Consider the following 16440-nt stretch of genomic DNA (forward strand, 5'->3'; position numbering starts at 1 on the left):
TTAGAGGTCTGTCAGCATTTCCACCCTGAAGCCTGGTGTTCAGGGTTCATAACTCAGTTGCTTTAAATAGCTTCAAGCTGAAACACTCTGCAGAAATTTTAAGTCCAGATGTATAGTTTAAAGCTAAAAGTAGTGCAAGACTATTGCACTGTTTTAAGTTAGAGAACACTGGACTATATATTTACTAGTCTCATATGTTTTTCTGGCAATGTGAAAGGAAGAAAACACATTTTTTTAGATATAGGAGCTATTGCTCATAGTTCATTCTGTATATTTAATGATACCTCTCAGTATTTGTCATAAGTAGGGTTTCAAAATGATGGAGCAATTTCTATTTGAAAATAATTTTTTTGACATCATTGGCCATTTTTCTCTTCATAAACAAGTGTGCAGCTAATAAATACTTGACTTCATGAGGTGTATTGTTCTTGCATGTTTAATGGTCAGATTTTATGTTTGTGTCTTTTTGAACATAGTTATATAAACCTAAACAAAGAAAAACCAGTTATGAAACCTGTTAAAACTTTGCTAAACCTACTATGAATTGCTGTGCAAAATGATGTAAATCATAATAGATTTTTAAGTTGTGTGAAGACACATTTTTTATGCCTTTAAAGTGCAATAACAATTATTTAAAGTTAAAAATGTTAGGATTGAATATATAAAAGACTTACTGGTAGGGTAATGGAAACAAATAATTTTAGATGGAAAATAAATACTCAAAAAATTTTAGAAAACTTATATTTGAAACAGACATGGTAAGATATCGTTCATTATTTTATTCCCGTGGGCATTGCTATTTGTATTGTTTCAGAATGCCAGAATACCCACTGTTAGATGATCTAAACCAGCTTGATACATGGCTTATACATTTCTGGTTTAAACTGAAGTAAGTTCCACCAAATTTCTCTTTGACGTATATTTTAAAATTATGAACTAACATATCATATTTACCCTTTTCTCTACAATGCAATCAGGTTTTTCTAAATTCTGGGTTAGGATCAAAAAAGTAACTAATATTTATGAAACTTTAAATAAAAGTACCGTGAGAATAAAACTTCCTTTTTGCAATTACTCCCATATCTCTCTTTTTAGTCCAAAGAAAAAATTGATCAGGTTCTATCTTGAAAAATAATTATATTTCAGTTTTGCTGCAAGTACAATGTGCTAAGTGATACTGGTCTGTTAAGAGTAATTGATTAGTTCAGACTAGACTTCTGTTCATGGAATTGTCATAGGCAATTTAAATTTCCAGATAATAACCACAAACACAATTTTGAGGGTCTGAGTTAATTCTCCAGTGCTCCTCTTAGAGAGTAACTCAGAGATTTAGTCAAAGGGAATCTCATTAAAAAATGTCAATAGCGTTTCTAGAGTTAAATATCCTTTTAGTTTATTTTGCACAAGCTCCGTATCATGTGATTTAAATGCTAGTTAGAGTGAGGTGCGCTAAATAAAGGAACTTCTTTCTCTATTCTAAAATGTCAGGAACACAAAATTACTTCCCTCTTCCCCATGAAGTTTCTTGAATTTGTAGATTTTATATTTTGGGAGCACCTAGAAAAGTAATTGTTAAGGTTCCATCACAGAGTATTTTTTGCCATAACTGAACTTTTTGTATTAGGTAGGATGGAAACCAATTTTAATGCGTTTTACCTCCTAACTAGTTAAAGGGTGATTTTTTTTTTTTTTAAATACTCTCTACTCCTTAAAATGCTTGGGTTTGGTACAGATGAAATGTGTAAAAATTTCTTGATTCTTTTGGTTTTCTTTTAGATAAACATAGTTGAGAATCTTTAAGGGAAACTTTTTAGCTTCAGAGTCCTACTTTAAAAAAAAAACAAACCTCAAATGTATAATCATTTCTGATTGATACAAAGTCAAATACCATACTCCTTATCCCCCCGCCCCAGAAAAACACTAGACAGTCTGATTTGGAAGAGTGAATAGGAGAAAAAAAAAAAGCAATATATTTAGCTATTAAAATAAAAAGTCAGCCATAACAAGAAAAGTTGTCACTCTATCTTGTTAGCATTTTTTTTTCTAGGCCAAGTTGTAAGCTTAAAGAAGACTCACACAATTGTGATTGCCTATTTGTTTTGTTATTAAATGTAACATGTAAAACATACCAATATTTAATATGGCCATTATTATACTGCTTTAGCAAAGAAAAATGGATTTATGTATTTCACTCTTAGGGATCGTTTCTTTCATATTTTCTCATATTGAATCAATTTTCCCTTTCTTCTAACTAAAAAAAAAAAAAATCCATTATGTTAAAAAATGCGGTAAAATAATAGTGTCCCAGAGCTCTTAAAAAATCTTTATATTAGGGCAGATTTCTTCATTTTCCCCCCTGAAATTTGGCCAGCCTGGAGTACACCCCATCTGCAGTCCTCCTATGTCTCTCAGCAACACCAAAAAACATCTCAGGACATGAAATAAAGACTATTCAGTTGAACCCTTTAAGGATGCTTAAGAGTAAAACCTATGTTTAGCACACAGCCGACTTGGAACAGAAGTTAGCCCGCTCATCTTACAAAAAGTACAGCATTATAATTATACTCTCTACTTATATAGTATCTCCTACATTTTACAGACTTTCAAAAAATGATTTCCAATTTACATTGGAAACTATAGTTTCAGGAGATGAAGTTATTTGAGATCATAGCGGATGTGTAACAGAGTGAGGGGAAAAGTGGGGCCTCTTGATTTGGGGTGCATTAATTCTCTTCGAAACAGTACAACTTTTCTGCCTTCACTAATACACGTACTGGTTCCATATTTACTTTGACATAGAAAGCCACACAGCAGGTGTTAAAACCCAATTCGCTGAGTGTAAAAAATGTCAAACATTCAGATGAATACTGGCCAACACAGTCAGTTATTTCAGTATATTTCAGTATTTTCAAATGTGCACATTTTTGGCATGGGGAATTCAAAAGGTTGAAAAGTATATCGCCTCCATCAGGAGTACGGTATTACCTATGTTCAGGAGCCACTTGAGGCGCTAGGTCAAGTTTGCAGGAAGGAAGTCATGTTCTCAAGGGATTTACCCTTGACCTGGGAGACTTCTCAGATTGAGTAGAGAAACCGTATATTCCGGGTAAAAGATAGTCAGCATGATTCTTTCTCCTCGAGGACGGAAAAAGTTGTCAGAAAACTCGTTTGGAGCAAGGGCGTATTGCGGCTGGCTGGGGATGCTGACTCAACCTTTAGCTGGTTCTCTCACAGACTCTTGGTGGTGGGACGTGATCTTCTTTATGGAGCTTATTTGTTTCACTTATTTGTTTCAAAACTCTTTATCAGTGCCCGGCACTGTTTTGCAAGTAGATAGGTCATGCCTTTGTGTACATTGACATGAGCATGTTTTGAGTCCTGTGGGATGCTGTGGAAGTGGTTTCTGTAATTTAAGGAAAGCTCTCGGATTTTAAACGCAATAGCAAAGTGTGAAAGAGGGAACGGAGCTGAGGAACAGCCTAAGAGAAAAGGAAGGGTGAAAAGAATATTGAAAAGTTTTGTTTGGTGGTTACCTTGGCTCCAACAGAGGGTATCCGGGGGAAGGTTGGGGCAGAGTTCCTAGGTGGGGGAAATGCAGTCCTAAAATATAGTGATAGTGTCTGTTTCCTCACATGATAAGAAGTCTGCTTTAATGAGAGTTATGTACAAATTGTGTTGGAAGCATGGAATTAAATGCTTAGGTTGGCCTCGAGGATGTCTTGACAAAGTGTGAGGAGTAGCAGAAGCATGAGGGTAATGTTTGCCAGACGGGCTAGCACACATGGGTGGTGGTGGTGGTGAATAGTGGGGCTACTGTAACTGGAGCCATGGCTTAGTCACCACAAGGGCATCTGGAAGCCGAATGAGCGAGAGATGAAAATCATCTGAATGTGATAGGAGCCCGGAAGATAGTGGAGAGAAAGGATATTGTTATCAAGGGAGCAGGGCCTTGGTAATGGATTAAGGGTAATTTTTTCTGGAGTTACCATCATGGCTCAGCAGAAACGAATCTTGACTGTATCCATGAGGATACAGGTTCGATCCCTGGCCTCGCTCAATGGGTTACGGATCTGGCATTGTGGTGAGCTGTGGTGTAGGTTGCAGACGAAGCTCAGATCCCACGTTGCTGTGGCTGTGGTGTAGGCCAGTGGCTACAGATCCAATTCACCTCCTAGCCTGGGAACCTCCATATGCCTCAGGGGTGGCCCTAAAAAGACCAAAAAAAAAAAAAAAAAAAAAGAATAATGTTTTTATTTTTAAATAAAAAAAAAATTTTTTTTAATGCCTGCACTCGTGGCATATAAAAGCTCCCGGGATTGAATCTGAGCTGCAGCTTCAGTGACCCTGGATCCTTTGACCCACTGCATCAGGCTGGGGGTTGAACTTGCACCTCTGCAGCAACCCGAGCCACTGTAGTCAGATTCTTAACCCACTGCACTACGCGGGAACTCCTAAGAAGAGGGTGTTTTACATAGGACAGCAAAGGCTCTGCATCAACATCCCCGCACCAGGCTCCATGTTAATCAGAGGCACCCATTTGCAAGGGAGCCCACCCTGGTTAAAATTGGGACACCTTGTCTTGGAGCAGTGAAAATAATGGTTAGCTTCAAAGACTGATTATTTTGGATCCTGACTTTCCCGAGTTAATCCGCTGCAGGTTAACTGTTGAAGGTTAAGGAGGCAAGGGTGTCATTCCATGATGGCAAATGAGAGCAGACCGAAATTTGGCTAAGGGTCTATTTTCTATCTATACTGCTTGTTTATCAGCGATCGTTTTCAGCTTGTTAGATATCTTTATTCTGTACCTGACTGTAAGCTTCTTGACAGCTTAGTGTACTCCACTGGATCTGGCTGCAGTGTGGGCATTCAGTAATTATTTGCAGCATGATTAAAAGCTGAAGATCTTGCTCAACGTAGGGAGATGAAATGTAGTTCTGGATGCCACACTGTACTTAGGCTTCCAGAGAGTCAGGAACTCTAATTAGGTTTCCTCTAAATGTCTTCTCCCATAGTGCTGACCTTTTTTTGGGGCGGGGGTGGACTGTGATCTGGATCAAGACGCTCCAGGCTGCAGACAGGCAGGGCCTTAATATGTACGATGCAATCTGTAGATGAGGCATCAGCTTTCCTTCTGTGGCATAATTCCTCTGGACAGCTTAAACATGGGGATTTAATAAAAAATGTACATGTATTCTGTGAAGAATCCAGCAACAAATGAAGGAGGCTTCTGCCTGCCTTTGAAATGGGTGGACCCTAAAACGTTGGTCTGTTTGAAGTGGCATCCTACCCCATGTGCAGACGCTTCGTTCCTGTCTGCCAGTGCTGGACTCGGGCACGAAATCCAGATAAGATGCATCATGTACAGTGAAAATATATTCTCCGTGTTTAAGCTTTTCTGATGGACCATTATTGCTGCTGTGTTTTCTGTTTTCTGTAGGTGGTAGCCCTCGGAGAGGTACCAGATGGGACTGTGGTTACTGTCATGGCGGGTAACGATGAAAATTATTCTGCTGAGCTCCGAAATGCCTCTGCTGTTATGAAAAACCAAGTAGCAAGGTTCAACGATCTGAGATTTGTGGGCCGGAGTGGACGAGGTAGGTCTCTGATTTTCTTTTTTTAATAGTATTGATAATGGAATAAACACATTAGGCTTCTCTGATGACATGTAGGCTGCTCTGTATACAGATCAGCACCTTCTACCGAATAGAATCACTGAAGGTTTTATTTAAATAGGTCCAGATGAAGTTGAGTGTGGTAGCGAGTACTCAGGCCTTTTTCATTTGTTTTATGATATTGAAAATTCAAACAGTGTTTTCAGGAAAACCAGTTCCTGATTTCACTGGATGCGAGCCTATCAGGTGGAGGGAAGAACAGTCGGAGGTTCAAGTCCTGAGTTATGAGGAGCCAAATAACTGAGTAAATTTGGTGGCAGAGGCCAAAGAAAAGGGAATGCATTGGGTCAATTTCCTGGTAATATCAATTTTGCTTTACGTTGCAGCAAGGACAGCAAGCATAATGCCGTTCATTTATCAGATATGTTACCTCTATATGGTTTAATTACCCTGACAAGAACCTATTTAAAATTCTTAATTTTTGTTTTGTTTTGTTTTGTTTCTTTTTGACCACCTCGTGGCATGCGGAGTTCCCGAGCCAGGGATCAGATCTGAGCTGCAGTTGTGACCTATGCTGCAGCTTTGGCAACACTGGATCCTTAACCCACTGTGCCAGGCCTGGGATTGAGCTGGGTGTTGTCCCAGCTCTTCAGAGACACTGCTGATCCTGTTGCACCACAGCGGGCTCATAGTTTTTTACAAAAGGCTTTTCATTTGAATAAGTGAATAAAGTATTTCTTATGTTAGAATGACTATGTAGAGTTGCCTGGGCAGATGGAAGATCAGAACTCTAAATATTTCCACATTATTTAAGAGTTTTCACCATCTGAATCCCCATTCATGTTAGGAATCCCAAAAAAGTTCATAAAACAAAAAAAAAAATAATCCCTTTTAAAAGGGTTCTCCATAGCTGTCTCATAAGCGATGTTAATATTTTTTAAAAAAATTTCTCTAGGGAAACCAATATTTTGGATTTTATTTGCTTATTCTATAGAGAGGTGTTTTTTTGTTTTTTGGGGTTTTTTTGGACCCTGCCTGTGCCATGTTGTAGTTCCCGGACCAGGTATCAAACCTGTGCCACAGCAGTAAGCCCACCTGCAGCAGTGACACAGCTGGATCCTTAACTTGCTGTGCCACAAGGGAACTCTGAGAGATTTTTAATGAATGACTGTTCATTAGACATTATGTTCATTTATTGATTGATGGAATTTAATATTTCTGTTTTAAGTATTTTGATAAAAGAGAGAAAACAGACCACTTTAGGGCTGGGGCAAAATAAATTATGGAGACCTATGGAATTACTTCAGCCCAGGTTTGAATTAGGAAATGAGAAGCATCAATTTTTAAACCAAGTCCAGTAATTGCTCTTTAGATTGGATTGGATGTCACATTATTACCAGTGTAAAAACTTGATAAGGGAAATTCATGCAAGGCTGTTTCCGATGAGTAGGTTTAGTTTACTTTCTAGGAACAGGGCCAAGAAGTTATACTTCTTAACTTAAAAAAAAAAAACAAAAAACCATGGTGCATGCTAATGAGGTACTGTCACCAGAAGGTTTGCTATAAACTGAGGCTTAGAGCCTCTGGTGGAATCAAAACTTAAGGGGTTATCTCTGTGCCGGGTTTAGTTCATTTTCATTAAAAGAAAAAAAAAAAAAAAAGAGGACACATCCTATCTCACTATTGACTGATTAGGTGTGAAGTGTGTGTATGTGTGTATATCCATTCTTTTTTTTTCTCAGTGATGGGGCAGGCCCACAGTACAAGTAAAATTTATCTTTTTTTTTTTTTTCCAAATAAGAAATCAAGAAACATTTGAACATGATGATTTACCTGTATACTCTGAATTGCCTCTTTTTCGTATAATATTACTTTGCTTTTAACTAGAGCAGTGCATGTTAGTGTTTAAAAGGCCCAGGCGCTATACTTCATTCTACTTTACAGATACATGCTAGTGTTTTCATTTATCTTGCTTTTGTGTTCTATAGATGCTGCCTAACGTTGCTCTGATCAATTTGAGTAGAAACTATGGCAAAGTGATAGTGTACTTTGTAAACCCTCAACATATTTATTTAAGAAACTTCAAAGGGAAACAAAGGGTGTGCACTGTTTTACTATATTGGCTTTCTGAGTTTTGGCTGGTTTCCCAAATAGCAATTTTTATATTTAAAAAAAAAAAAAAAAAGACAGACTTAACTGCTTGCAGACTTTTCACGCATGGAAGATGAAGAAAGCTTCTTTTGATGAAGTGTAATTATGTCCAAACAGAGCTGACCCCCTCCCCCTATATTGCTTATGATCTTAACTGAAGAAAGTAGGATTTTTCCTTTGAAGCAGCCGGGACTTGGTGGAGGATCTGAAATGCTACAGTCTGCTGCCAGAGGCAGGATGGAGGAATTGGTCCAGACTTGTCTTCGAGACTTAGATGGGGGTGGCGAGGGGTGGGGGGGGGGGTTGCGGGTGGAGAGAGAAAGAAAAATTGATTTATCACTAATAACAGATTTTTGTATCATGACATCAACATTCTATGAGAGGAGACAGTAAGAAATGAAGAGGAACAATGGACAGAGAATGCTGATTAGAGATATCACTCTTTGGGGGAAAAAAAAAAAAATGGGTCGGTTCTTCAGTGGCAGGAAACCCTTTAACCTGCCTGTGTACCTGACCTGCTTTCTAACAGACTCTTTCCAGCTTCCTCTTTGATTCGCACACGTCTACATTTCTCTCAGTTTTTTAGTCTGGGTCAACACTCTGTATTTTTTTCCCCCCAGCTATTTAAATTTTCTATTTTCAGTAGCATTAAAAAATAAAAAAAAAAAAACCAAAACACCAAGTTCCTCAAATGTTGCATTTTTTTTTTCACAAGCAGAAATATTAAGCTCTCAGAAACTGAAGAATACTTATAGATTTATGAAGGCGTCACATCACCTCTTACTGTGACATTATGGGTTATCTGATGACCATGACTTTTGGAAGGGCTTGGGAATAAAAGTAGAGCTTCAGTGAAACTTGGGTTAAGAGTGGTTAATTTTTTTTTTTTTAATGGTCTTTTCCCTTTTTCTCCTTTATATTTTAAGCAGAAGTCTCTCTCTTCTTTTTTTTTTCAGTCTTTTTAGGGCTGCCCCCGCGGCATATGGAGGTTCCCAGGCTAGAGGTCGAATCGGAGCTGCAGCTGCTGGCCTACACCACAGCCACAATAATGCAGGGTCCCAGCTGCCTCTGCGATCTACACCACAGCTCACAGCAATGCCGGATCCTTAACCCACTGAGCGAGACCAGGGATCGAACCTGTGTCCTCATGGATGCTAGTTCGATTTGTTTCCAATGAGCCATGGTGGGAACTCCCTTAAGCAGAAGTCTTTAAAGTGACTTTGGTCCTTAAGTTTTGTTGGTGTGCTTCTTCTTTTTTGACATCAAACATGTTGCTTTTAATTTACAAGTGTTTTAAGCACCTGCTGTGTGCAGAGCTTGGTACTCTGTCCATTGAGGATACAGTCCCTACTTATAATCTTAACTCTCCCGGCTATTTCTGACAGCCCCTCAGGCGAGATTGGAATTGTCCTCCAATGACAGTTCCCATGTAGCTCTGAAAAGATATGACTGGAGGACATATTGCAGAACTAGTTCCTAGATGAAGCCAAAGATGCTACAATTAGTTGTCTAATGAGTACTAGCTCCCTAAATAAGAGCCTGCATTTTTATCACTTAGGGAAAGTAATAAACAATGGGATTTGGAAAAGTTTTTTTATTTAATGTAAGGAAGTCATGAATACTCATATAAACATTTGACTTGGGAAATACTGATAATACTGTTTATCAGGTGAGGAACAAATTACCTAGTTGGGTGGTAGTTTCTGGAAGTTTTTTGGACATTATGTTCATGTTCCTTCTGATGGGGCAGTAAGAAGTGGAAGGAGCCTCCTTGGTTTTTGTTTGCCTTGTTAAAAGTACATCTTGATCCTTAGGGTTTGGTTTTAGAAGACTGCGGTCAGACTTAAATACTTGTTTCCTTTCCCCCAGACCCACCTCTTTTTAAAAGAAGGCTTTAGAGAAAACTGGTTCTGCTTTGAACATGTCGCTTTTGTTCACACACGAGATGTTTCTCTGAGTTTGGGAGAAGCACGATGCCTTTTAATACCCTCAATACATTGTAAAAGTTGCAAATAGAAATATTCTCAGAACCAGTGGAGAAACATTCTTGGGCAGTATCTCCGGCAGTTTATTCAGTTATTGGGACCATTGAGATGTATACATGCTTGATTTATGAAGAATCGTGTTGTGGGTGTCTACTGCCTTCCAAGCATCGCCCTTGAAGCCACTGTTAGAAATGCAATCCCAGCTCCAGACCATTGATTCAATCTCAAATGGCATCTTTTTATGCAGTAATGCAAATTAACTTTCTTTTCTTTTTTGGGCCGCATGTGTGACCTATGGAAGCTCCCAGGCTAGGGGTCAAGTCAGAGCTACACCACAGCTCACGGCCACACCGGATCTGTCACCCACTGAGCGGGGCCGGAAATCGAACCTTTGTCCTCATGCATACTGGTCAGGTTCATTACCTCGGAGCTGCAGCGGGAACTCCCAAATTAACTTCCAATCGAGGGATTCAGCCCTTCATCCTACCCAATCTTCCCATTGTCTTAAGGCCCTAATCTGGATCTAGTGGCTTTCTATTCAGCGTTCTAATCTCCATGTCTGTAGACTTTCAGTTTTCTGTAACTGGTTTAGAGTCCTGGCGGCTTCTGGTGAGTCTTAATGTTTCTAATAAATCCTCTATTCCCTAACCAGACAATTAAATCACTGAAATCCATGTAACATTTAATATGTAGTGGATGAAATATGATATATCAGTGATACTTTAAGAATAGATGATTTCATCATTCTGGCTGACAGACGACGTTAGTAGATTTACATGTGTTTCATGGTCTGATAGAACTGTTTGGGACACATGTGGCAATACGTTACCTATTAATTTTTTAGAATGTTCTCTGACACAGTTAAAAAGAAGGGCATTAATTTTAGGGTCTGGAAGACCTGGGTTCAGGTCCTGAGTTTTAATACTTATTAGTTGTGTGGTTAAATTAGTCGTGTGGTTAAATTACTAAGACACTCTGGGCTTGGGTTTCCTCATTTGTGAAATGAGGTGATAAACCCGACTGGGTAGGAGTAAATGAGACAATGTGTGTGAAGTGACTGTCACTTAATGGGTTTCTCATCAATATTCACCCTCCCGAATTTCTCTTTTCTTTCTTTTTTCTCTTGGCCAAAGTATCGTCAAAGAGTCTTAAAAACTATACATACTGAATAACAAATGATATGTGTCTTCAACATATTTTAGGCACTTACATGGTCTGGGTTGAAAAGAAAACCCATTCACTAGACCTGACAGCCAAAGACCTGTTCTGTATTAAGCCTTGTATATAACCTGTTCCACATTAAGCTATGAAAAGATGGCATTAAACTTTGCATTGCTACATATCGTTGAAGATTTGTGTTTGGATTTTATACCCTCTGTTTTCAGTAAAGGGAAAAACAATCTCTGACAAAAAAGACAAAGCCAAACACAATGAGCTTTTTAAAGCTCTGTTGCAGGAGCCGCCTGACTGAATGCTCTGGCCTGAGATTGCCGAATGTTTTATTGAGTCACTGCTTCACGCCCACCTTTTCCTGTCTTGTAACAGTTTGCAGTTTTGACTATCTGAAGTGACTAACCGTTGCAAATCTAACTGATTACAACTGTCAGTGAGTCTGGGGAGCAGCGTCTGGTATCTTCTGGAGAAAGCAAACATTCAAATCTGCTCCCAAACTCTCCCCTGTCTCCTTCCCCCCCTCCCCCGACCCCGCTCTATTCATCACCTTTAGCTCATTAATATCAAACATCAGATGTAATATTTCAATGAAGCACCCCCTCTGCTAAAAGCAAGCCTTCATATTTACATTGGGAGATGTCATGTACAGTTAGCAAAAAATAAGTCACTGTCAGGCAATTATTTCAAGATCGCTGCTAGGCAAGGATGTGTGTTGGGGGTGGGGGCAGGGAGGAGAAAAACTTTGTTCCAGAAATGATGAAATCATCACACCACAGGCACATTAAGGCCAGGACAGGAGACACTGGCTCCTGTTAAAATGATTCCCATAAGAAGCGTCCTCTTTCATCTTCTTATTGTAGTGCAGTTAAGCAAATGAAATGCTCAAGCCCTGGGAAGTAAATAGCATCATCAACAGTGATTTACTATTGTTCTCTCACGGGGTCGTGACCTCATCCTAAATAAAGACTTCTAAAATTGTCTGCTTGGATGTGTTCCTGAGGTTGGAGAAAACTGAAAGGAACGAGAACCCTCTTCAAGCATCCAGAGCTTTTGTTTTCATTACAGCTCTTGCTACTGAGCAACTCTTTTTTTTGTTTTTTTTTTTTGGAATTGAAGCTTCCCCCCCTGCCCAGTTTGGCCAAGAAGATGCTGTTCTTAGTACTCGATGAGCTTGGTAACTTCCCCAAGTGGCTATCAGAGGGTTTCTCCTTAGACTAAGGAGTCCTGACTCCTGTCTTTTGCTACTGTTACCTCTTCAGAGATGCTTTTCTTTTCTTTCTTTCTTTTTTTTTTTTTTTGTCTTTTTGACTTTTCTAGGGCCTCTCCCGCGGCATATGGAGGTTCCCAGGCTAGGGATCCAATTGGATCTATAGCCACCGGCCTACGCCAGAGCCACAGCAACGCAGGATCCGAGCCGCCTCTGCAACCTACACCACAGCTCACGGCCACGCCGGATCCTGAACCCACTGAGCAAGGCCAGGGATCGAACCCACAACCTCATGGTTCCTAGTCGGATTCGTTAACCACTGCGCCACGACGGGAACTTCGAGGCTTTCTTTTTTTTAGTTAAATAATTTTTTTTTCTATTATGGTTGATTTATTTTGTTCTGTCAATTTCCTCTGTACAGCAAAGTGACCCCGTCACATAGACATATATACACTGCTTTTGTCACATCATCCTCAATCAGGTTCCCTCACAAGTGACTAGATATAGTTCCCTGTGCTGTACAGCAGGATCTCTTCAGAGATGCTTAAATGCAACGTGGATAACTGGACTGTTCTTTTATCACCGATACTGTCTTTTTATATTCACTGTGGATTTTCCCTTTCTATCTGCAGGCAAGAGTTTCACCTTGACGATAACTGTCTTCACAAATCCTCCGCAAGTAGCCACCTACCACAGAGCTATTAAAGTTACCGTGGATGGACCCCGAGAGCCCAGAAGTAAGTGTTTGCCTTTCTACTGGAAATGGGGAGAGAGTTTGTGGAAGCCCCGTGAGGGATGGATCCCCCCATAAATTCATGCGACTTTCCTGTAAATAGTTTCTTTGCCAAATTTGCTATCTGCCTATATTTTTTATGAGGGAGGATTAGGAGAACGTCACAGTGCGTAGAAAATCAGATCACACTGGTAACCTTGGCCACGAAATTGGGGAGACCCACATAACTGTGACGTTCAGCCACTGTCAAACTCTTGGCAAAAAGTTCTGCTCATCCGCTGGACACAATAGACAAGGCAGAATGGGCCCGTGAGAGCTGAGGCAGAAAACAATAAACTGAAAAATCCTGAGCTTAGTCAAAAAGCATTTGTGTTTGTTTCCCATGGTGGAAGAATGTGTTTTAAGTTTTTCACTCGCCCACTCAGTTCCCTTTATAAAGAGCACACTGCTTAATTACAAAGAATTTATTTGCAAATGATAACTTGCTTGATTGCCAACAACACTGTTGTTTGCTCGAGTTTGAGTAATTGTCACAGGTAGTTTCTTTGAGCAGATAGCGTCCAACGAGGTTTAAATCCACCTTAGTTTGTCTGCCTGGACACCCAGAAAGTTTAACCAGCATCATGGCACATGATCCATTTGGGCTAAAATGCAGTTTCTTCCTGTATTCAAATAGGCTTGCTCCCTGCCCACCCCCATTAAAAAACTGATCTGAACATACTCACCATAGAAGTATTTAAGTATCTTTAGAGATGAAACATTATTTGATATCGACAACATGAAAAATTCTGAGCCAGGGGAAGCATCATACAGAACTCTGCCTTTGAGGAGTGAATACATTGGAGGCCCAGCCATTGTGTTTTGAGAGTTTAATTTGGTTTGTGGTGGAGGTACAGCTGGCAGAAATATTTGTTATATAACCATACACCTGCCTAGACAGGGAGAGTAGTGTCTCTCTTCTTCTCCTAAAAGTAAGAGCAAAAGCAAAGGGCTGGTCAAGTGGTGCCTCTACTCCAGCAGCCTGGCCTTGAGCCGTGGGAACACGCGTTGCCTTCCACTCCTCTTGCTGCTGTTTCTTCTCACGCAGGCTGACTGCTCGCCTGAAAAGGGAGGTTTCCTGCCTCAAGAGCCGGCCTTCGAGGTTTTTCTTTTCTCCCCCTGTCACGTGGATGGCGTTCTTCTAGGTCTCCCAGCGTCGGGAGTGCTGGCCCTGTCTGCTCGGTTGGAGACTGTCCTGTTAGGTGGTGGCCCTACCCATGTCTCTGGTCGCCCCAAGTCTCCAGTCCTCAGGCCAGTGGTCATGCAGTCAGTGCAGGTGAATAGATGAGCACAGGGCTGTCTTGCCTGGTTTGGGGCTTTGCCTGACTTGGCTTTGCCTGCCTCTGGACTACCATCCACCCCGGGCGGGGGGTGATGCTTCAGGATGGAAGACCTTGTCTAACATTGTAGCTCTTTAGCCCCCCGTGTCCCTGAAAAGGCAGGGACATCCCTTTTAGTTATGCCTAAAGCAGGATGGTCGTCTTTTACCATTTAACATGACTGAGACTTATCTTGCAAAGATGTTTCCTGCTGATCTCAGCTACTTTTCTCAGTTCTTGGAAAAACCATTAGCGTGTGCGTGTGTATGAGTGCGTGTGTATGTGTGTGTGTGTGTGTGTGTGTCCAGACGCTCACAAGGTGATCCTCCCAGTTGTCGGTGGGAGAGGAAGTGGGGAAAGGTGGGTGCTGCCTCATTCTGAAAGTTATGACAAAAGTGAGGAGGTAGAGTAGCATTGGGAAAGTCACGTCTCTTTCAAGGGAAGATGGTATGACCTCCATGCCTGGAGAGTGTGGGCAGAATTCACTATTTGATGGGCTCATTGCCCTGAGAGGGAGAGGGGTTGGATGGTGCACCTGTGACCAGAGTTCAGGTTCTGGGTGCTGCGGAGGGTGGCGGGGGCGGGGCGGGGCGGGGAGGGGGGGACGGACACAGACACAGATATAGATCTCTCGTGGCCGGCCACGACCCTCAGCAGCCTGAGTAACATTTCTCAGGAACCCCAAACATCAGTGATGAGGTGATGTCATGTCTCTGATATCACGAGGTGACCGGCCAAACTCGGGGGGTCTGGATATAAGGATGGGTCTGGTGTCCATGACCTTCTCACCCTACAGCCTGGACTCTCTGTCCTGGACTGTTTTCTTCCGCCCTGCTCCTAGCCATCCTGGGCATTGAATGTTTGCTAAGTGCAGCTCCCTTCTCAGTACTCTTCTTTAATGTGGAGACTCCCAGGTGTGGAAAACGCTCAGGATTTTCAAGTTCCTGCCATGCTGAGTATCACTTGGGCTGATTGGTGTGCATAAAACGTTAAGTGGAGGATCCTCTTGCACATGGGTTGGCACACTTTTTCCACAAAGTGCGAGAGAGTAAGTGATTTCAACGTCGTGGATCTCGGTTGCAAGGACACAGCTCTGCCGTTGTAACTCACAAGCAGCCTCACCAATTTGTGAACAAGTAGTGGGGTTGCAGGGTTTTTTTTTAAATTTTATTACAGTTGATTTACAATGCTCTGTCAATTTCTGCTGTACAGCAAAGTGACCCAGCTATACATATCTATACATTCTTTTTCGTATTCATGTTCCATCACACATGATTAGATAGAGTTCCCTGTGCTATACAGCAGGATCTCATTTCGTATCCACTAATAGTTTACATCTATGAACCCCAAACTCCCAGTCCATCCCACTCCCTCCCCTCCTCCTGGGCAACCACAAGTCTGTTCTCCATGTCCATGAGTTTGTTTCTTTTCTGTACTTAGGCTCATCTGTGCCATATATTAGATTCCAGATATAAGTGATTTCGCACGGTATTTGTCCTTCTCTTTCTGACTTACTTCACTTAGTTCCACCCATGCGGCTGCACATGGCATTATTTTGTTCTTCTTATGGCCGAGTAGTATTCCATTGTGTATGTGGTGGCTGCGTTTTCATAAAACTTTATTTACAAAACGGGAGCTTTGGCCCACGAGTTGTGATTTACCAACCATTGGTCTAGATTTCCAAGTGGCTTGTTTTATGGACCATGAACAGAGGCAGGCTTTAGAAAAAGGCTTTCCTTAGAGGAGGAAAAAAAAAAAAAGACAAGGAATGCAATTGTTTTAGCATCTTCTCCCACGACGTGTCGATTCTGTAAGTAGCGATGTCACCAAAATAGTGTACATCAGTTTGTTAGTGTCATGGTTTGAAGGAGTGGACTAATTTGTACTCTTGATTCCTGTTCATGGAATTTCACTCCTTCCTCTCAAGATCATGATATCTACTGAAAAGGCCAGGTCTGGTGGATGAGCTCTTTAAACAAAGACAAGTCCTGGGTTAACGGGTTGGGGCTTTACTCAGCAAGAGCATGGTGAGGAAGGGTGTGGGCTTTGGGGTCAGGCTGTCTGGATTGAAAGCCCAGCTGCACTGTTCACCAGCTGTGAGGCAGGAGGCGAGGTCCCTGCCTTCTCTTTGCCTCCGTCTCCTCGTCTGTTAAAGTGAGAAGAGCGACAGTAGTGTCTTCCTCATCCGTTGCTGCAGATGTTAAATGATGCGTGTAAAAGG

General features: G+C 41.2%; 1 protein-coding gene across 3 annotated transcripts in view; it reads left to right on the forward strand.

The window, feature by feature from the left end:
- RUNX2 (runt related transcription factor 2) overlaps positions 1 to 16440 on the forward strand; it is a 246724-nt gene that overhangs the window by 103287 nt on the left and 126997 nt on the right. For all 3 annotated transcript variants that reach the window (XM_003482203.4, XM_005666073.3, XM_005666074.3), the window contains exons 4-5: positions 5438 to 5594; positions 12761 to 12865. In XM_003482203.4, the coding sequence (XP_003482251.3) occupies positions 5438 to 5594; positions 12761 to 12865 (262 nt within the window). The remainder of the gene's footprint in view (positions 1 to 5437; positions 5595 to 12760; positions 12866 to 16440) is intronic.

Source organism: Sus scrofa, chromosome 7, assembly GCF_000003025.6.
Source record: "Sus scrofa isolate TJ Tabasco breed Duroc chromosome 7, Sscrofa11.1, whole genome shotgun sequence".
NCBI lineage: Eukaryota > Metazoa > Chordata > Mammalia > Artiodactyla > Suidae > Sus > Sus scrofa.